Source organism: Plutella xylostella, chromosome 14, assembly GCF_932276165.1.
Source record: "Plutella xylostella chromosome 14, ilPluXylo3.1, whole genome shotgun sequence".
Classification (NCBI taxonomy): domain Eukaryota; kingdom Metazoa; phylum Arthropoda; class Insecta; order Lepidoptera; family Plutellidae; genus Plutella; species Plutella xylostella.
In genome coordinates, this window is record NC_063994.1 from 9,166,447 (window position 1) to 9,188,551 (window position 22,105).

General features: G+C 40.5%; 1 protein-coding gene across 1 annotated transcript; it reads left to right on the top strand.

The window, feature by feature from the left end:
* Positions 1-1,694: 1,694 nt before the first annotated feature.
* LOC105394083 (coronin-7) lies at positions 1,695-21,811 on the top strand. The gene is made up of 23 exons (XM_048625368.1): positions 1,695-1,825; positions 2,221-2,597; positions 3,927-4,113; positions 4,638-4,835; positions 5,717-5,938; positions 6,527-6,654; positions 7,738-7,878; positions 9,576-10,076; positions 10,797-10,905; positions 11,314-11,412; positions 11,856-11,988; positions 12,334-12,435; positions 13,124-13,221; positions 13,703-13,816; positions 14,200-14,445; positions 16,918-17,094; positions 17,550-17,632; positions 17,780-17,901; positions 18,792-18,930; positions 19,415-19,621; positions 20,102-20,237; positions 20,710-20,837; positions 21,120-21,811. Exons 2-23 carry the CDS (start codon positions 2,289-2,291, stop codon positions 21,210-21,212), a joined length of 3,672 nt encoding a protein of 1,223 aa, XP_048481325.1. The 5' UTR covers positions 1,695-1,825; positions 2,221-2,288; the 3' UTR covers positions 21,213-21,811.
* The last annotated feature ends 294 nt before the right edge of the window (positions 21,812-22,105 follow it).

The following is a 22,105-nucleotide window of genomic DNA, read 5'->3' on the forward strand; positions in this document are numbered from 1 at the left end:
TCGTGATGTCACGAATGATAATTTAGATTTTTATGTTTTTCTCTGAAATAAATCAATAGAAAAATCGGAAACATATTTTTTTGTGAATATTAGAGCCATATCTCTAAATGGTTTTCGAATTTCAACTGTATAAAATTTTGAAATGTTGTCAATTTGTTTAAATATAGAACAGGTAGCGCAGTTTAACAATTTGAAATTTAAATTATATAAAACAAATTTTACATTTTAGGATGCATATGTTAAAACATAATAAAATGAATAAAGCAAACAAAAATAAAATAAAAACAGTTTCTCAATTTGAGTAAAAATGTGCTTAAAAACTATAAAAACAAAATCTTACGTAGGTAATACCTACTTGTTTAGTACTACTTAATAAAATAAGGGAAATATTTAACATTAATCAGGGTATTTAAAAATATAAATAAGAATGTGATGTGGATACTTACTTAATTGAAAGATAAAAGCTAATCATATGTGTACCTATGTTATAAATAAATATATGTATATATAAATATAAGTGTATATATTAGAAATACATAATGCAAGGTAGGCAATGCAGATAAATACCTATATATAAGTTATATGTTTAGTATGATTTTAATATGTTTTCAGTTTCTTCATAGTTCAGGCTAGAGAGCCATCGTTTGGTTTTCTTTTTGGCTTCGTGTATGGTGTCAAGTTTTAAATTAATGTGTGACTGGATTTTATTATAAATATGCGGGTGTAGGTACTTGCTGAATCTGTGAGCGAAGTTGGTATTTGTACGAATAGTTGGAAGCTTGAAGGTTCGACGAGAGAGTCTGTCATAATAGTCAGAAGAAGAGATTGATTTACGATGTTGGGATAAAGTAACTTTAAGGATGAACAATTGTCTGATTGAGAGGACTCCACTTTCTTGGAAAAGCCTAAAGGTTGGGTATCTTCGGGGTTTTTTATGCATTACTTTGAGTATGGATCTTTGAGCACGTTCTATGGTTATCATTTGTGATTTTGTGGAGCCGCCCCAGCACGGAATACAGTAACTTAAGACGGACTCGCATAAGGCAGTGTATACGTTTTTAAGTGTTTGCATGTCAGCACTATTTCGGAGAAGCCTCATTATGTTGATGAGCTTTCTTGTTCTATTTGATAGAGAAGTAATGTGTTGGGAGAAAGATAGCTTCTCGTCAATGATAATTCCTAGGTACCGAAGAGAATCAACTCTTGTGATGGATTGGCAGTCACAGTGTTGGGATAGGTTATTGCACTTAGTTGAATGAATTTTAAGGGACTGTAAAATGAATTTGGGTTTGGATGCTGATTTGGATACTGCCTTAAAGAACGCTATTTTCGTGTGTGTATTTCACATATTAGGTACAATAAATACTTGTAACTATGAAAATAACACTTGCGAGTGTCACGCGTGCGGGGCAATCCCGCGTGAGTAATGAAATGCACATGCTATTTTAAAAACACCCTAACACAATTTACACAATGAATGTTTCTAAAAGAAGCGTTCTTGCTATCACTCTTAACCGGTCAATCAATATAGGTAATTTCCATTGTTACCTTGATCCATAATAATTTATTTATACAAAATCCCGCGGGAGATAACGGAAGGATGTAGGTAGTGATTTTCTAAAAAGGCGTTCACTAACCTGAAAAACAGATCACATTTCGATTCGATTCGAAATCGATTCTAAGCATTACTCGATTCATTGTTGACACATCATTCTCAAATCAAAACTATGAGTTATCGATCCACCCTATTGTGCTTGAAATGGCCGACGTTTAGGGGGAGTGTCTTGCGGAAGTTAAGTTTTTGAGCTTTTTATACGTAATTAAGGTGAGTTTGAAGTGGTTTTCTACGTGATAAAAGAAGTGATATTATGTGACCCAGCCGTAGTTTCCTTTCTTTCCTAAGTTTTTATCGATTTCGGCTTGTTTCCGGTGTATACTTAAACCGGCTGTGGTATTCAAAACAAAGGTGTTTTAATGCATTTTAATGTAATATCTCTCCTTTATACCCATATAATTTTAGACTGAATTCAGCGCGGTACATATCCTTAATGAATAAATGTTCCAGTCTATCTTTAACAGAGATTCCTTGTAATTTTTACTGTTGCGAATTTTCCGCTTGATTTGGTGTGTTTTGAGTTCACCTAAATCTTAATTCATGAAAGTATGAGGCGGCGGTAACTTTCCTTTCTAGTTTTCTGTAACTAATGTTCACTCTTTCAGTAGTCGGGCCTCCCGTGGGGCTGTATACATTCCATTGAGCAGCCAGTGAACAAAGAAGGTGGATCACCATGGCATGGAGGTTTAAGGCTTCTAAGTACAAAAATGCGGCGCCGATTGTGCCGAAGCCCGAGGCGTGCGTGCGGGATGTGTGTGTCGGGTCGTACCAGACGTACGGTAACAATATCTGTGCGTCAGCTTCGTTCATGGCTTTCAATTGGGAGCATGTAGGGAGCAGTATGGCGGTGCTGCCGCTGGACGACTGCGGCAGGAAGAGCAAGACCATGCCGTTGCTGCACGCGCATTCTGACACCATCACATCATCTGAGTTCTCGCCGTTCCATGACGGTCTACTGATGACCGGCTCACAAGACGCTTTGGTAAGGTTGCTTTTTTCTATTTTAATAGACTATAGAATTTCTCAGTTCTTAAAATTATTACTTAGTTTAGATTAGATTATTCTTTAATCTTATGTCTTTATCTTTTTTATTTGAAAAATACATAATGGCCAGTATACAACCATTATTTATGCCTTAAATGTAAAAAAAAAAACATGTATGGTGTTTTGAAAGCAATCATAGTAATCTGAAAATACCGGAATATTTGGTCATAAAAATATAACATATAATATAATACTGCATCAACATATAATTTGTTATTTACCTACACTATCAATATTCTGGCATGTGTCCTCATATCTGTTTGTTATTATTGGGTTCACCACAGAATGCAAACAATGCTTTGTTGCAAGTTGTTGGCACAAAGTCTCATTTTACTAATTTACAAATACTGCAAACTTAGAAAACTATAAAGCAGTATTATTCCATTGCATGAAGGGTACTTCATTCCACTAGAGTTAATTAATTTATCACAACTCAAACAAAGGAAACAATATGACTCATGTTTTGAAGTTGACAAAGATTGTAACATAACAACTTCTAAATGGATTAGCTAAGTGGGTCTATACAAGCTAGACTTGGGCATTTTAAAAGTTGGAACTTTGCCTATTTTATGCTGAAACATTCCAAAAACTGATAATAAAATAGAATATATCTTTATTGGTCACCATATTATACTATCCTAACTAATATTATAAATGCGAAAGTAACTGTGTCGGTCTGTCTGTCTGTTACTCTTTCATGCCAAAACTACTGAACGGATTTTAATGAAATTTGGTATACATATGGTCTAGACCCTGAGAAAGAACATAGGCTACTTTTTATCCCGGAATTCCCACAGGAACTTTTTAAGGCAAAGTGAAGCTCGCGGGAACAGCTAGTTACTTATAAAAATAGTATGTTTTGTTATTGGACAAAGTTCTATGAATTTCAACTTTAACTCAATCATCCTCTGTATGTTACTTAAACAATAATAATTAAAAAAATTGCCTAATAGGTATATTATCTTAGTTAAAAAGAATATAAAACTTACACTTAAATCAATACTAGTAAATCCTATTCTATTCTATTCTCTGTAAGGGTGTAAGTACCTGCACCTGGCACTCTCGAGTGGAACCTTTGTGCATATCCCCAAGGTCTAAACTGCCTTCCTAAGCTTGGACCATTTCCAACCACACTGGTCCACTGCGGGTTGGTGGGTTCACATATCTAGATGTGCTTAATCTAGATATGCAGGTTTCCTCACGATGTTTAACACTAGTAAAAAATACTCCATCTTTAAAGCAACTAAAACTGAACACAATATTACAGGTAAAAATCTGGCACATTCCACCTGAAGGCTTAAAAGAGTCCCTGTCTACTCCGGAGTGCACATTGTCACAGAAGCAGAGGCGTGTGGACAACGTTGGCTTCCACCCGGTGGCCGACGGACTGATCCATGTGGCTTCCGGACACCAGCTAGCTCTGTGGGACCTCACAAAGCAGGAGGAAGCTTACGGTAAGTCTTGGGATGGATAAGTTAGCTAGAGAGAGCATACTAGATGTAGAACTCCTAAGTTAGTTGGAATTTTTTGTCCAATGTAAATCAGTTTTAGTAAGAATTGAATTAAAGACAATAATACCTAAAGTACCTAAACCATTGCAAATATTAACAGCCTAAACATTTAACGAATTAATTATTTATTTAAGTTCTGGCTAAGGCAGATATTTTTATGGTGTTTTATTTAATATTATTACGAGTACATAAAGTTAGTATTTCACAAGCTTTCATCCGATGGTTATCATCAGTGGATTATTTCTCTCCTTTGCCACCTCAAACATCTTACCACCCTAGGCCCAAGCCTAACAGGCCTCTACACTCACTTCGCCATCTGCCACCCCTGAAAGGCTATTACGGGGCATAATTAAGACGTGACAAAAGTTCTCCGTCGCGCTCGCTCTTGAGGCTGCGCGATGTGAGTGACTGCGATGCAAAACGTTTGTGCCCGTGCTAGCCTTTCTGACCACACCGCACTCCCACAGTAAACCGCGACCACACGGACGTGATCCAGTCCGTTTCATGGAAGAAGGACGGGCGGCTGCTGGCGAGCTCGAGCAAGGACAAGCGCGTGCGCGTGCTGGACCCGCGCGCGCCCGCCGCCGCCGCCGCCGCCGCCAGCCACCGCGGCGCCCGGGACAGCCGCGTCGTGTGGGCCGGCCCCGACAACATACTTACTACTGGTTTGTACCAAGTGTTATTATAGCTAGGAGTAGATATAGTCACTAGAGCATCAAGGATAGCTGTCTAGTGTGGCTGGGAACCAAGATACTATACTTACTACTGGTTTGTGGATATATGTTATAGGTAAATAGACAACGGTGCATCGAGGATAGCAGGCTAGTGTGGCTGGGGAACCAGGATACTATACTTACTACTGGTTTGTGTGCTTCTTTATTATAGTAGCTGGAATTAAGGGTTACGTGAGACGACGAAATTGAAATAGACGACGGAGCATCAAGGAAAACCGGCTCGTTTGGCTGGTCAACAGAACACCATATTTACTACTGGTTTGTGGCGCCAAGTGTTATTATAACCAGGAGTAAATAGGTATAGTCATCAGAGCATCAAGGATAGTCGAATAGTGTGGCTGGGGAACCAGGACGCCATGCTTACTACTGGTTTGTGTCTTTTTAGTGTGTCAGTGACAAACAGGCTTCAAGATGGACGTCCGGCCAGTTCCCAAATAATTAAAAAAACTGCCATTTAAATTGATATATTTTTACAACTTTTTAAAATTTACGTTAGCCGGGCGAAGCGAGTCAACACAAATAAAACTACACTTTTATAAAAAAGCCAGCGAGATAATTTATGATTTTCCAAAACCGACTAGCATAACTTTTGTCTCGTCTTGATGTGCGCCCCATACTAGGCTAGTAGGTTTTGGAAAATTATGAAATACATATCTGGATGGAATGGAATATCATGTTGCTAGCTCTCCTGGATCTATTCATTACCTAAATATACAGAGATGCAATGCTATCCTACTCCGCAATTCCGTAACGCATAACATTACCACAACCCTTGAGCGCTCAACAATACTAACCTGTCCTTTTCGTCCCAGGTTTCGACTCAGCCCGCCTCCGTCAGATCATGATCCGAGACATCCGCAACTTCAACACGCCGATCAAGACGCTGGAACTAGACTGCTCCACCGGAGTATTGATGCCGTTGTATGACGCTGACACCAACATGTTGTTCCTAGTGGGCAAGGGAGATACGACGATCCTGTATATGGAGGTGATAGATAGGGAACCGTTCCTGATTGAGGGGCTGAGGCATACTGGTGAGTTGGTATTTGGTTTTATTTATTTATTTAAACACTTTATTGCATTCAATACACATAGAAACATACAAAATAGGTACAGATCATTACAGATTTATTATGGGGGTATTTGATAAAAGAGATGATTGAACGGTTTATATAATGGATTTGGAGATGAAGTCAAATCTTTTTTCCTCTCAGATTTAACATGAAGTTTTGTTGTATTTTAAAATAACTGCTACTACTATAAGGAAAACTCAACAACAAATTATGGTTTTTACGAAGGCACTTAAATGATACAAATACTACAGCAATACTGGCACATCTTTGTTGCTGCAAATTGTTCATTTCTTTTAGTTTATTTCAATAACACACTCTACAGGGTGTTAAAACATGCTATGCAGAAAGGGCACCGAAACGGGGCCTATTTCTATTCTAAACAATTGTTTGGAAAGTCGAGAAAAAGAATCTATTACCCATAGTAAAGTCATGTGTCCAACAAGTTTTTTTCTCGTCGGAATCACCCTCTTTTGGCTTACTATATACACTTTTGAAACCTCCTGTATACTTTAACAAACATAACCTCAAAACCCATTCCCCATCTACCAGGCGAGCAGAGCAAAGGAGCGTGTCTAGTGCCGAAGCGCGCGCTGCGAGTGATGGAGGGCGAGGTGAACCGAGTGCTGCAGCTGACGAGCTCGTCCGTCATACCCGTCACGTACCAGGTGCCCAGAAAGGTGAGGGGACGTCGCTTAGTCATATATGACCCTAGATCGCTGGATTTCATACTTGGAGGAGCACGAAAGTAGCCTTCTCGAGTGACGTATCAACTATTACTTGGACACCCTGGTCAGTCGCTGACGCTATGACTGGCCAATCTGTTCACTCTCGCTCAATAGACCAGGTGCCCCGGAAAGTGAGGAGAGATGATGATCTACTTAAGTAGGTACACTTGTAAATTGCACGTTCTACATTACATATACTTCGACGTGTTTTACTCAACACTGAGAGTCGAATCGGTGTTGAGAATTAAGTACAACATATAAAAAAAGATGCCATGGGAGATGTAAGATTATCTGACTTTTGCTCCCCTTTTAGCAATGTTATTCCGAAACGGACACGCCGGGCCTATTTGAATCTTTTTGGTTGGGAGTTCTTAGCTTAGCATTATAATAATGTATTGTTCCTTCAATTATTGAATGATTCTATGTATCAATAGATTCTGGGGTGATTTCTAAATATAATCATATCAAGTGACCTCAATTGAAGCATAGATTTCAGTGTGCAGTCTAGATTTTGTTCTGAAATAGTTTCCCTATGTGGGTCATGTTAATCGATACAGCCTGGATATTTCTGGATAGAAGGGTTGGGTTGTATTATTAGAAGAATATCTAATGGAATAGAAAATGGTATGAGGTCAATTTGGATCGCAGATGGGATGGATGGCTTTAAAACTTGAAGTAAACCATAATTGATGATGTAGATATTTTTTTAGTCCATAATTATAATAATATGCTTTTAAAGAATTTTCGTTGCCATGGCCTCTGCTGAATACACTTTGTAAAGTTAAATAATTAGTTAATTTTCATTCAAGAGAACGTTACGTTTAGCAGTACTTGAATAGAAGACATATATAAGCAAATACACTGGTATTGGCTGAATCAACGCATTGAGTAGAACTTAGCTCATGATTTATTCCAGTGAGCTGCTAGGCTTTATTTAGTCTGTCCACCACCACCACCAGAAAATCTGTTTGAAACTTATTCACCAACCTACAACTCTTTTTGAATAACTATATTCTCCTATAATTTCCCCCACAGAGCTACCGTGACTACCACGCAGACTTATACCCAGACACGGCCGGACCGGTCACCTACCTGTCAGCGCCGATGTGGCTAGACAACATGGACCACGCCGTGCCCACCATCTCTCTGGACCCGGCCGCCGCCAGCTGTGCGCAGGTTAGTACCATGTAGCTGGACTATAATAGACAGGTTAGTACCATGTAGCTGGACCATACGGATCATAAGGACCACCATCTCTCTGGACCCGGCAGCCGCTAGCTGTGGACAGGTTAGTACCATGTAGCTGGACCATACGGACAGGTTAGTACCATGTAGCTGGACCATGATATGGACCACATGGACCACCATCTCACAGTACCAGGCCACTGCTAGCTGTGGACAGGTTAGTACCATGTAGCTGGACCATACGGACAGGTTAGTACCATGTAGCTGGACCATGATATGGACCACATGGACCACCATCTCACAGTACCAGGCCACTGCTAGCTGTGGACAGGTTAGTACCATGTAGCTGGACCATACGGATCATAAGGACCACCATCTCTCTGGACCCGGCCGCCGCCAGCTGTGCACAGGTTAGTACCATATGGAGGGTAGGGTTTTATTAGTGGACTTCTCAATGTCAGGTCAATGCATTTTGTATTTTGAAAATATTGAGAATTTATGCGGTTTTTATACTTCCACACATCACGCTGCATGTTGAGTACAGTATACGCAACACGGAACGTAGTGTTTGTACCGTACTACAGTGTGCGAATCACGAATATTGTCGACTCTAGTCGGTAGGCAGTTTACTGGAGTTTGTATGCGTTTTATTAGTTTCAAATGGGGGTAGAGTAATATTATGACTTTTGACAAGTCATACTACGTCGAAAATAAACGAATTCATTTCATTTCTAACGTTACCGACAGGGGCACTGATCAAAATGTTATACAAATTGCTATCGACTTACCTATCGACTAGAGTCAACAATATTCGCTACTGACTGAGTATTTCTATGTGTAATGATGTGATGTTACTGAAACCGATAAACTTCCGTGGGGCATAACTGAATGTGGAATATGAAACTGTCATGGTACCTTATCATGTTATCTATTCATTCGCACTCCATTCCATTGTCCTATTGGCTTCAATGTGACAAGGGTCTAGTTGCTAATGAATAGATGTCTCCGGGGTTTGTGAACCGTAGGATTTACTATTGGAATGAAACGGAATAATAATATGAAAATTTAATTTCATTTACTAAAGTTATAAATGACAAAAGTTGAAAATGTGATACAATTTTTTTTAATTTATGGATAGTAATTATATGTAGAATAGTAGAAGAGTTTTATGGTTTTGCAATAGTATTAAAATGCATGCTTTGTACGTCTATGTTTTGGGTTTTAGATCGAGTCTGGTTATAATTAATAACAAATTAATTATTTACTTAGTTCATTACATATTTTATGTGTTATATTTAACAGGGCCTCAGGGTTTTCTAGCTTTGTACTTATTCGTTGTTAGTTTTTGGTTTATTTTTATGTTTTGTGAATTGTGTTTTTATTTACAATAAAATTGTTTTGTGTTTGTTTGTGTTGTGGCGGTGATTCACGATTTATTTTTATACAGTGTTTTATTTTAACATAGTGTGTTTGTGTGGTGTGTGTAGTTATTAGTTCTGGTGTTTTTTTATACAAATTGGGAGTAGTGCTTGAGAGATGTAGTAAGTAATATTTTTGTTTAATTTTGGTTGTTTTTTCATATATTTTTTTTTTTTGGTATTATTTTGACCTAAAAATATGTGTATCTATACCTTAATATCATAATATTCATAACCTCAATCAAAACTAACAACCAATCTCTTTCCTAGGTCCACCGCGGCAACCTAGACGACCTAGTGAAAGCGATCCTAGCCATGCCCGTGCCAAAGAAACAAGACTCAAAGAAACCCGAACCGAAAGCAGAAGAACCGAAACCCGCTCCCAAAACACCCCAACCCGAAGAAAAAGACAAAGAAGAGGAAGACCGTATTGACTTTGTCAACGTTAAAGACCTAATCAAGGGCATGGAGCAAAAAAAAGAGCCAGCCGTCTCACCGATGAAGACAGAAACAAACGGTTTCCACAAAGACAATGGTCACTCAAAGTCTGAAGAAGATTGTGAGACAGACGGCGAAAAGTCACTCGAGAAGACAGACAGTACCGAGTCAGAATCACCTTCATCCCACAGCAATGGCTTGTCCAATGGCGTGCCTCTGCAGGCCCCGAAGCCTCTGCCCAGGTCTTCCATCTCGGAGGGTGGGTCTGGTGAGGAGCAGGAGGTCCCGAAGCCCAAGCCGAGGACGACCGCAGCGGGGCATGGAGGTTATAAGGTATTGAGTAGTGGAGATGAGTGTGCTGTTTGGCGGTTTGAATTTTGCGCTTGTTTTTGTAGTTTTTGGGTTTGTTAGGAGCATAATTTTATTATGATTTTTATAGATGAAGAATATTTATAATAAAAAGTTAGGTAAGAAAAATAAGGAGCGAAATTGATACGAAATATACAGGGTGTTAGTGTGGTGTAGTATACCCTTTTTGCAACTTCCTGTATACAAAGTAGCCCCTTATTCATAAAAAAAAGTTAGTGGACACTTTAGCTATTGAACTGTTCTGTCACTCTCTGACAGAGAACAATTTGTTCTTTGACAGAGAGGGACAAAACAAAAAAAGGGACAAGACAAATTGTGCTCTGTCAGAGCGTCCTCTAACTTTTTTTTTATGAATAAAGGGGTTAGTCTTTATGTTTGTAGATTGCAGATGTTATATTTATGTTAGTTTCTGATATTTGTATTTATATTTCAATATAAATGAGTTACCAAAGAACCTAAGCTTTAAAAGGTTTATATTATTTTGAGTTTTTTTTTGTGTATTTCTTCGCTTTTTTTTCCGCACAATAACAATCAAATGTCATTTCGGTTTCGTTCTTTCTTACCGAAAACATATGTTTTTTTGAAGAAACTCCCGAAACGAAATCCTTTTTTCTCCCTGAAACTAATACTACTACTACTAATATTACTTAAATTAATAAATACTTACACAATATTTCCCCGCAGCCGCGTCTCGGTCCCAAGCCGTTCTCGGCTTCAACCGGCAGCGAAGAGTTTTCCTTCGATAAAGTGTTCTCCGTGCCCGCCGCCCCCGGCGACCAGAAGAACCAGTCAGGTGAGAGCAATTATTATTGTGCACTCTATTGTTAACTTATTATCAGTAATCAACGATACAACGTGTGTAAAAGTGGCATAGCAGCAGAATAATTTTTGTTTTGATTGACTCTTTTCTTTTTAAATTAAATACGTTTTTTAGCAAATAATTGAAGAATGTTTAGACACAGCTGCTGAGTCACCCCCTTGAGGCTAACTATAAGTACCACTTTTAATCCTGTATTGCGATACGCTTTAGACTTTCTAGTTAGTTAGGGTATTCGACAAAAGTGGCTATAACTAAGGGCCAATTATGGCGTGCCTTGGAAGAGGCCTGTCTCCAGCACTGTAACTAATCCAATTGGTCGACATTACACCAAGCCCATCCTTTGTAAAGTACTTATTTTGACATAGTTCCATCTGCCCGCAGCCGTCTCCACGCCCGTCACGTCGACGCCCAAAGCCGAGTCGGAGGAGAAGGAGAAGTCACTGTCTCCGACTAGTGATGTGGAGACTACCACTAATAAAGGTATACTTTTAACTATGGGCTAATTTGGGCTCATTATTCAATACTCAGATATCTGAGGAATTCAATGGTTGCTGTCTTGTCAATAGAAAAATTTAGACGCCCCAGCATTAGAGATTTGTAATAAGCTATTTCTAATTAGTAAGGAATTGTCAAGAAATGCCTGAAGTAAAATAAAACCTTTTTTTTGTTAACCAGTGATACTTCCTAACCCAGCCTCCCTTGTTAATTTCGTGAATTTAATGCAGTATTTAACACTCACAAATAACGTGGCTTTCTTATAGGTAAAAGGTATTTGAAATCGATTATTAGAATACACTCGATTATTCACTTTTATTCATAAACCTTTCAGCGAGTGGTTTTTAACGAAATTTATGACTTACATAGGTTTTTGCACCTATTTACTTTATACTAAATGCATTCTAACCAATAACCTCCACCCACAGAGGAGTACACAAACGGCAAGTCGGACACGAGTGTGGAAGAGGAAGTGTCCTCAGACTCCGGCTACAGACCGAAAACACCCGGCACGGCCGAGCGACGCAAGCTGTTCGAGAATACTACTACTACTGTTACTGAGTAAGATATTTATGGTTTGTTACAGGATTTGGCAATAATGGTATAGTATACTAAAAATGGACGATCATTTTTTTTCTCAAAATTTCACATTGACTTGGCGACGGTAACGTGATAAAACTCCGCCTGTATTTTTTTTTAAATATGTTTTGACGGAGTATGCGCTGCGGAGGCATTAACAGACACCCGTAAATGTAAACATACATTCACGGTACTCCGAAGGTGGTTCAGTATATATTAATAGAGTCATTCAATATCTCAACCTCTATGGTTTTATAATATATTCAGTTTCTATATGATGCACCACTGCCATAGTATCAACAAAACACCTTATTTATTTTGTTTCAGCGGTGCGAACCAGTCGATAGCGGACCGTCGTCGCGCGTATGAAATGCGCTCAGTGAGCGTCGCCGTCGAGTCCGACACGCCCGCCTCGCCCGCTCCACTGCGGTTAGTAAAGGCATAGTCACTTTATCGTGCAAATGATGTGGATTCTGAAGGCAGAAATTCTAAATTTAGAGCTGTCAGCTGTTGTGCTGTGTAAACCTTAATTTCTTTGTATAAAATTCGACTCTATGATTGTTTCCGTAAATGTCATTTTAGGCTATCAAAATTTTTAGTTTGACAGCGTTAAAATAAGAATTTCTGCCTTCAGAATCGACATCAATATTACAGTTTAATAAGCCGACGAAGAAATGACAGCTCAAACCGATGATACGGAAGAAATTAGTGCCGCCATTTTAGATTAAGTTCTCTATAATGGCTTATACTAGTTATATTAGGTAAGGGTGGTATCTAATGCGCAGAAAATACGTAGATGACTTTAAAGGTGCGGTAGAAATGTGTCAACATAGCGGGACGCCATTGGTTGGCACTATGCCGCACCGTCGCTATTCGTCTATTGCTGCAATGGCGCGCTCCGATTCCTCTATTATCACTGGTTCCAATTTAGAGCTCTAGCCAGCATGTGGTGGTACATAGCTAGGTGCAGCTAGGCGCGGGTTGAATGTGTCAAAAACTACCGAGCGGATTTTCATGAAATTTTGGACCCTCTTATTTAAACATTGTTTTATCCCAGAATTCGCACTAGAAACCGTTTCAACACAGCTAGTATCTAATATCCCATGTATTGTTTCAGTCGTCGCGACTCTCTCAAGTCGCGCAAGTCGCCGGAGCGCGAAGACAAGCGCGCCTCCGTGCCCAATGTCACCACCAAACGAACCTCTACTGTGTTCGGTAACTTATTTATTACATTTGTCTCATTAATTTATTAATATTTACACACTTACGAACTGTGCCTAGCGATTGTGGAGACCATGAACAGGCAAACGCAGCGTGGGAAGCCCTCCTGCCCGCTGGATCAACGATCTTAGGCGGGTAGTAGTGGATGGATGAGGACGGCCGAGGACCGAGTTTTGTGGCGCTCCTTTGGAGAGGCCTATGTCCAGCAGTGGCTGATGATTAAGAGCTGTAAAGGCCGAAATGCTGTACACTGGAATGGAAGAGGCAGGGAGCGACACGTCACTGGAAATTTTCATCAGTATTTCCAACGTCGGCTGGCATTCTGTAAGGTTATATAAATTTTGTCCTCTGTAGAGAACAAAAGTGAACACCGCTACGAGAGACTGTAGCCACTGTATTGACCCATGTTGTGTGATTACAATGCGTCCGTAAATAAATGCGTTTTCGTTCATTCAATATCTAATATTGTTTTCAGGAAGGGTATCCAAGTTCCGTCACCTGAAGGGCACTCCGGGACACAAGTCTACACATATCGAAAACATCAAGAACATTTCCAGACAGATTTCTGGAGAGTGCAACGGGTTCTATGGTGAGTCCAATTTACATTCTATGGCAAATAATATAACCCTCCTTTAAAGATAATGTAACCCCCCTTAAAGCGGGGATCTCGGGAGTATGATTGGTCTTAGCCCTGTTATTTTAACCTCCATGCACCTATCGTTACATAGGTGTTTTAATTAATATGTACTGAATGTCTGTAGCAGCGCTGCTTTTTTGACAAAGACAGCGTTTTTAACTTGATTGATTCATAGGCCATGGTTTATAAAAAATTGTTACACGCATATTTTTTTCTTCTATAATCCATCTTTTTTTTAACTATTAGTCGGTAATTAAATATTTTCGAGTTAGGTTACTTTCTAAAAAAAAACCCAACCAATCCGACCCCAAACTAACCAACCCCTCCTATTCCAGCGAACGGCTACTTCGCCACCGTCCCCATAGCCGGCGGCGGGGGCCGTCTGGCCGTCATCCCTTTACCCGTGGGGGCGACCCCCGTCTCCTACGCGACCCCCGCCACGGGGGGCGCGCCCCCGCCGCCCCCGCTGCTGTTGCACCCGGCGGCCTTACAGCATTGGGCCTTGGATCCGTTCTGTCCGCACAGGCTGATGGTGGCCTGCGATGACGGATCGCTGAACCAGTGGACCATTCCTGAGGGCGGTAAGTGTTAAAGGAAAGATAGACACCAAAGGCTTGAAAAGCTTTTTAAGGCGAAACGAAGCGAACAACAGCTATACTTAGTAAAATATAGCATTGGATCCTATGACGTTTGATTGTCAGATTCATATGCCTGGCAAATAAAGTTACGGTCTTATTCATAAAAAAACCTTAAAGTAGGTTTACTGAGCTCAATAGTTACGGAACACATTAAGCCTATTTGAGGTTTCGTAAAAATCTCTATTCATAATAGTTCCGTAAACCTTCAATAACTATAGTGATGCTAATAGATTTCACAGACCAAACATTTTGACATTTACCCTATTAAGTTGCCGGTCCGACGAAACCATAAACAAAAATAGCGAAAACTTTCATTCATTTATCAATCTCTATTATCTATGTTAGCCACGGCGCGGCACTTAAAAAAGTTTACGTTGGCTTAAAGGCGTAGTTGGCCAAGCCAAAACCCACAAAAAAAATAATTAAATTTTTACGTTACCATGGCAACTTATTTTCAGCAAATATTAATTGATATTAACTCACAACAAATGTCAAATCGTCAATAAAGCAGAACAGCTGTTGACCGGCCGCCATGTTTTTGTACAACAGGAGGCTTACGGAAGGTGTATAGTAGGGTCCAGCCAACTTTAGCATATCAAGGTTTTACGAATCACTTGGAGAGTTCTTTAGCGCTATTGATCGTTTATGAATAAATTTTTTTTGACATTTGCTTACAGCAGGCCTATAGGTCTCCCGTAACTTTTTATGAATAAGACCGTAGTTTCTATTCAAAAACTAATAAATTACAAAAAAAATATGAATTTCACCGCTGTCATAGAACTCATGCTTGATTGGACTAAGGGCCAAATTCACCGAAGTAATTAAACGTCGTTAGAAGGATCGAAAACGCAGTTTATGCTCTAAACGAGCTTATACGCTCATTTCGATTTTCACCGACCAATATTAACCAAGATTAGAGCAAAACGCAGTTACAGCTGTAACTGCTATAAATTGGCCAGTTAGCGTTGCTAAACGCAGTTATAGAAAGCTGTCATTGTCAAACGTCATAAACAATCCACTGAGCAAATAACAACGCTTTGTCAACGACATATATTATTTTTTTGTTTTATAATGTGTCAAAACGTTTTGTTACTCCATTGCTCGAAATCAAAATACGCAAAAAGTATGTACGGCGCGACGCAATAACTAAACGCATTTCAGTGTTGCTGGCTCGTCTGTAGCTGAAACACCGGTGACGTAAACGAGATTAAAATAGCACCGATGAATTTCAGGTTACTCTAAACGCAGTTAGACGAAATCGGCAATCGTGATTAATGAAATCGTAGTTCAATAAAACTTAGATTTCTATGCAACCCGTGAATTTGGCCCTAAGTATAGTTTACTATATTATAACCCGGCCGCGCTCCAACACTGGGCGTTGGACCCGTTCTGTCCGCACAGACTGATGGTGGCCTGTGATGACGGGTCGCTGAACCAGTGGACTATTCCGGAGGTTGGTAAGTGTTATGGCTATTTTTTGTCGTACGGTTAGGTAGGCGTCAAGGCGTAACAAATGGAGTCGAATTCCGGTATATCCTGTTGTAAAAAAGGTTTATAGTAAGCTGAAAGGAGTGACTCGAATTCACGAATTTCCATAAGTTGTTCAAAATGAGCCCCTTTCGACTTACTATACCACTTTTGCAACACACAGTAAGTAAGATTGGCTATATCTGTCAAAGAACCGTAGTATCAACACCCGGCTGCGCTTCAACACTGGGCTCTGCTCTGGACCCCTTCTGTCCGCACAGGCTGATGGTGGGCTGTGATGACGGGTCGCTGAACCAGTGGACTATTCCTGAGGGCGGTAAGTATTCTCCGAAGTAGATAGATATGAATGTGGGCGGGAGTCCTGGCCAGGCAACAGCTATACTTTGTAAAATATAGCGTTTGGTCCGATGATGTTTGAATATCACATTCCTGGTTAATAAAGTCCGTGAATCGACCAATAAAATGTATGAATTTGCGAGTCGGTACATGGGTAGATTCCGGATTACCGGCTTTTCTTATAGAGTAATAAATAAGCTGTAGCTATGGACAGGTTACATCTGACAAAGAACCGTTGTACCAAAGCACTCGTTGGATGCCTACCTAGGTTAGGCTTACAATGATGTCGATTCTGAAGGCAGAAATTCTAATTTTAGACCTGTCAAAACCTAAATTTCTTTGTTTAAAATTCGACTCTATTAGTGTCCCGTAAATGTCATTCCATGGCAGCAAAATTTATAGTTTGACAGCGTTAAAATTAGAATTTCTGACTTCGATGAACGTGACATGATACCCGTTTCCCGATGGCTTCCCTACGCTTCCATCATATTATAACGTCACACAACGTTATTATTAAAATCGATGTTATATTCTCTCCACACTTTTCACTACATCTTTAAACTAATTTTCTTTCTCTTTCCTCCACCACAGGTCTAAAAGAGTCCACCAACCAGCCAGAGCGAACGTTCGCGGCGCACCCGGACAAGATCTACCTGATCCTGTTCCACGGGACCGCGCGCGACGTGCTCGCGAGCGCCGCGCACGACCTCTCCGTCAAGATATGGGACCTCAGCGAGGACACGCCCACACCCAATATTGTACTTAAAGGTGAGCTTTTAGTCGCTTTTTCCGCAGTAATAGGGCTAAAATTGGGTTTAACCTACATTTTTAAATTTATCGAGATTCGAAATCTTAAAAATATATGAAAAGCTGGACAAAAAGACAAAAAAAGTTAATTAAAAAAAAAAGTGCTTCGGCGGTAATCGACAGCATAGAATAACAAGTACAAGTATAGTAAGTACAAGTGCTAGTCTCGTTATTCTATGATCGACAGTAATAAACAAAATCAATGTGTTTTTTTTTTAAATGAAAGCAAGGAGAAAATACTGGTGCTGAACTAGGGTTTGTCACTGTGGTCAAAGTATGACGCAGGTCTTATACTGGATGTCCATGTCTAGTAAACAGGTCCAACGGAAAACTGGGGATGTAGCGGGTTGTCAGGATTCCGAAACACCAGCAATAACTCCCAAAACAACTATTTATGTATCTATGTTTGTTCGCAGGGCACACGGATCAGATATTCGCGATGGACTGGTCGGTAAGCGGGGAGTACCTGGCTACGCTCTGCAAGGATGGAAACATAAGAGTGAGTTATAGTTAGTTGACTGACGCTATAGAAATCTAGTGGGTGAATTTTCCCGGAATTTCCACAACTTTTTAAGTTCAACAGTATTATAATAAATACCACTGGTTTAAATGCACATTCATCTAACCCCCCCATTTCCCCCCTCAGATCTACAACCCGCGCGCCTCACCCGATCCCATCCGGTCCGGCCCGGGCCCGGCCGGCAGCCGCGGCGGCCGCGTCGTGTGGGCGCTTCATGATACGCACCTCGTTGTGACTGGTTTCGACAAGTAAGTGTCTTCTGTCGCAGTAACATAGGATATAGATATAGATTAAAGCCGTAGTATATTTAATGTATAAGAGGAAGAGATTAAATCTTGGCGTGTACCACATGCTTTGACAGTGAACGTAAACATGGTGAGGAAACATGCTCATCTAGAATCTAGCTCTGATCCGGTCCGGCCCGGGCCCGGCCGGCAGCCGCGGCGGCCGCGTCGTGTGGGCGCTTCACGACACGCATCTTGTAGTCACTGGCTTCGACAAGTAAGTGTCTTCTGTCGCAGTAACATTGATTAAAGCCGTAATATATTTATAATGCATAAGAAGTCCTTTCAATGGCGACGCAGTGAGATTAAATTGGCGTTTACCACATGGTTAACGGTGAAGGTAAACATCGTGAAGAAACATGCTCATCTAGAATGTAGCTCTGATCCGGTCCGGGCCGGGCCCGGCCGGCAGCCGCGGCGGCCGCGTCGTGTGGGCGCTTCACGACACGCATCTTGTTGTTACCGGGTTCGACAAGTAAGTGGCTTCAAACAATACCAACAATACCTTCATGTTACGTACTTGCCTGTGACGGTTGGACAGGGTCCAGATCCAGGTTATATTTTATGCTAAATATACCTAGTATGTGTAAGAGATGTGTGGGTTTTGTAGACTTTGGTTGCAGTATATCGTCCAAGAATTTGTCCTCCGTTAGATTTATTTATTTCTTCTTTTTTCACGCGAACTGCTGGGGTTAAGTAAGTCGGCACGGCCGAATAGCTTGATATCATGTATTTGGCTGTGCCGACTAACCTAGCCGTTTATCCAGCATCCGGTATTCCAGCTCAATCACTCTACTCACGAAAAACATACTTATATTTTTGCAACAATTATAACCTTATATTCCTTTCTCCAGAGTGTCGGAGCGCCAGATCCTCCTCTACTCGGCGAGCTCGCTGGCGGCGCCGCTGTGCACGGTGGGGCTGGACGTGTCGCCGGCGATCCTGCAGCTGCACATCGACCACGACTCGCGCACGCTGTTCCTCACCGGCCGGGTATATAGCGTTACGAATATAGCGTTACTAATATACCGTTACAGATATAGCTTTACCAATATAGCTGTACTAAAATAGCGTTACAAATATACCGTTATAAATATAGCGTTATTCGTATACCGTTATTAATATAGCGTTACCGATATAGCGTTACTAGTACAGCGTTATAGATATAGCGTTACAATCCGCTTTACACGCCCCGGTCTCCACGCGGGCGTGCTCGTCAGGTCCTGCTCTACTCGGCGGGCTCGTTGCCTACTACGGCTGCTATGGCTACAGATATAGGGCTATTGAATCAAAGCTATGGATATAGGGCTACGGATATAGGGTTACAGACCCCACTTTTCAGACCCCTCACTGGACCAGTATCTAAATGCCTTGGACACAGGACTAAGTTATTAAGATATTCCAGTTTGATTATTATATCTGAATATAGCTGTTACTTCTAGGCACATTTATCTAACCTAACCTCTCCAATCCACAGGGCGACTCAACAATCTACTGCTACGAGGTGACCTGCGAAGCCCCCTACTTATGCCCTCTCTCCCATCACCGCTGCGCTCGCTTGCACCAGGGCTTGAGCTTCCTTCAGAAGAACCATGTAGCCGTGGAGAAAGTGGAGTTTGCGAGAGCATTACGTCTGACTAATGGATGCATTGAGCCGCTGTCGTTCACGGTGCCTCGGATCAAGGTGGGTTGTTACAGTTGGTGCAAAAATAGAAATAGATGACACGTCACATTTTCATCTTCTTAACAAAGAGGATTAAAAAAATATATTAGGAAACTACCCTATTGGTGCTGTGTTATTTGACCAATGTCTTTATATGCCAGTAACCATTGGAGCGAGCAATGTTATTTAGTAATACTTTCCTGCAATACAATGCCGCCGGACTACTATCTAGCAGCTGGGCCTATCTTAGTAACAGATCTCTTTCAGCAATGAGGCCGTCTAATCTGCATTGTTTTTGCTGTTTCTTCTCTTACTAGTTTTAGTTACTTTCATACGATTTTGACACATGAAAAGTTACAACCTGCCAAAATCGTATGAAAGTAACTACCAGTCATCGGTAGATAGAGTTATTGAAACTGGCAGTTAATATCTTACCTATTACCTCTCGATTGTTGTTCAAGAAAATGTTCACCAAAGTACTCTTCTATCCCACCCCCCCAGAGCGAGTTGTTCCAAGACGACCTGTTCCCGCCGACCCTAGTCACTTGGGAGCCGTGGCAGGAGGCCAAGGCGTGGTTCGCGTCGGCGCCCGTGTCGCCGCGCCTGCACAGCCTGCAGCCGCCCGGGATGGAGTCGCGTAAGTATTATATTAAACATTAAGGGCCTTACCATAAAAACTTAGATATATTTAACAGATGTTTAGCGCTGTCAAACGCCTACAAAATCTGTCTGTTCTAGCAGATGCAACATTTTCCGTTTAATTTGCTGTGCATTTTGATTCTAGCGCGTTCTACACTGTATACTTTTGTGTTTATTTATATTTTTTGTTTTATAGTTACAACATAAAAATTTATTGTAAATTACGTTATAAAATTTTCAGTTGTAACAATATTTAAAAGGCTATGAATAGTGGATTTGTTGGTCAGTGAAATATCCAAATATCTTAGTAGGCACCTACAAATAACCTGGCTTAAGGAAGTCCACTGACGAAGTGTCCCTCTGTTTATGGTCTAAGTTAGAATAAAAGGATTGATGATGGTCATGCTCCCATCGTTATAGTTATGATATTCAGGACAGTTGCCTACAATAAACCCCCTTAACTCCCGCAGTGTCGGCCCATTCCCTCCCGTCACCGCAACCCAAAGAAGCGAAGGAGAAAGAGCGCGCGGTCCAGAAGCCCAAGCCCGACCTCATCAAGTCACACGTGCCCTACGATCCGAAGGACAAACAGGATAGCGTGAGTATTCGCAGTTTAAACCTATTTTAAAGAAGGTATTTATACAGGGTGTTGCAGAAAGGGTATACCTACTAAGCCGAGTTTTGACATTCTGATTTCATTTTCGGGCTTAGATATAACATGCTGCACACGTCGGTTTCGGCTTAGTATACCCCCTTTCTGCTTAGTATACCATTTTTACAACATCCTGTATAACCTTATAGATAGTGTAAATGTAATCGTAATGTAACGGTTATAATGCCATTTCCGTTTCTTTTTCACAAACCCTCGTTATTTCCGCAGATAATGAAATCGATGAGCGCCAAAGTGCAAGTGAACTTGAAGCTAGAGCAGGACAACATGGAGGGAGTCGACGAGACAGAGTGGGAGCAGTAATCAGCGTGAACTAGTCCTAATTTATACACTGCGTACGCCCCAAAATCGCTTACCACGATCTGTAGGTTGTGGATGGTAGACAGGGATGGCAATATGTTTGACATTTCTGTTTGATGACATGTGTGCGTAGTTGGAAAGCTATGTTGAATGTTTATACGTTTTAGGTTTGAATAATAGCTTGGATGCTACAGATAGGTTGGTGAGTGTGTTTGGGGTCATTTATATATGATAAAAATATGATGGTGTTTGTAAAGTGGCAAGACTTCTCGATTGGTTTGATAAAGTTGCGTAGGCTGATTTGAGGTAAACTACGGGTTTGACTGAATAAAACGATGATAGAAACGGCGGATAACATCCAAAAAATGAGTATGCATTGTGATTTTAGTAACATAAATTCATAAGTCTTGTCATTTACATACACAAGTATCCTCTTATGTAACGTACATTATGTATAAAATTATTAATAGCACTCTCAGATTTTTATCCAAAATCGGATATTTGCAATATTTGTGTTAAAAAAATGCTGACTGCTTTTGGGGTTTTAATAGGTTTTCTTTGTTTTTTAAGACTATGCATTTATTCCAGAGTGTTGGAAATAAGATATTAACATTTGTTAGTCGTATACCTCGAAATCACAAAATCCTTGTAGCTTTTCACCTATTCGCATTTCGCCGCGATATCAAAATTTCTGAATAGATTTTTATTCTTGTAGTATAATTTTTGATCGCTACTGACAATTGTCTGAAAAAATCATAGTAGATTTACTTTCCTGCCTGTCTTCACTGTAGTCGCTTTTCACCTTGATAGATATTTGTTTGTAATGCATTATTAGGTACATATCGCGATATTTCTTTTACACTACAACAATATGCGACCCAAATAAGATGCGACAT

Bases quoted from the DNA above. Each gene is read 5' to 3' on its own strand.
- LOC105394083 (XM_048625368.1), top strand. From the start codon at position 2,289: ATGGCATGGAGGTTTAAGGCTTCTAAGTACAAAAATGCGGCGCCGATT. The intron at 10,906-11,313 runs GTGAGAGCAATT...ATCTGCCCGCAG, and splicing joins CGACCAGAAGAACCAGTCAG to CCGTCTCCACGCCCGTCACG. The intron at 18,931-19,414 runs GTATATAGCGTT...TCCAATCCACAG, and splicing joins CGCTGTTCCTCACCGGCCGG to GGCGACTCAACAATCTACTG.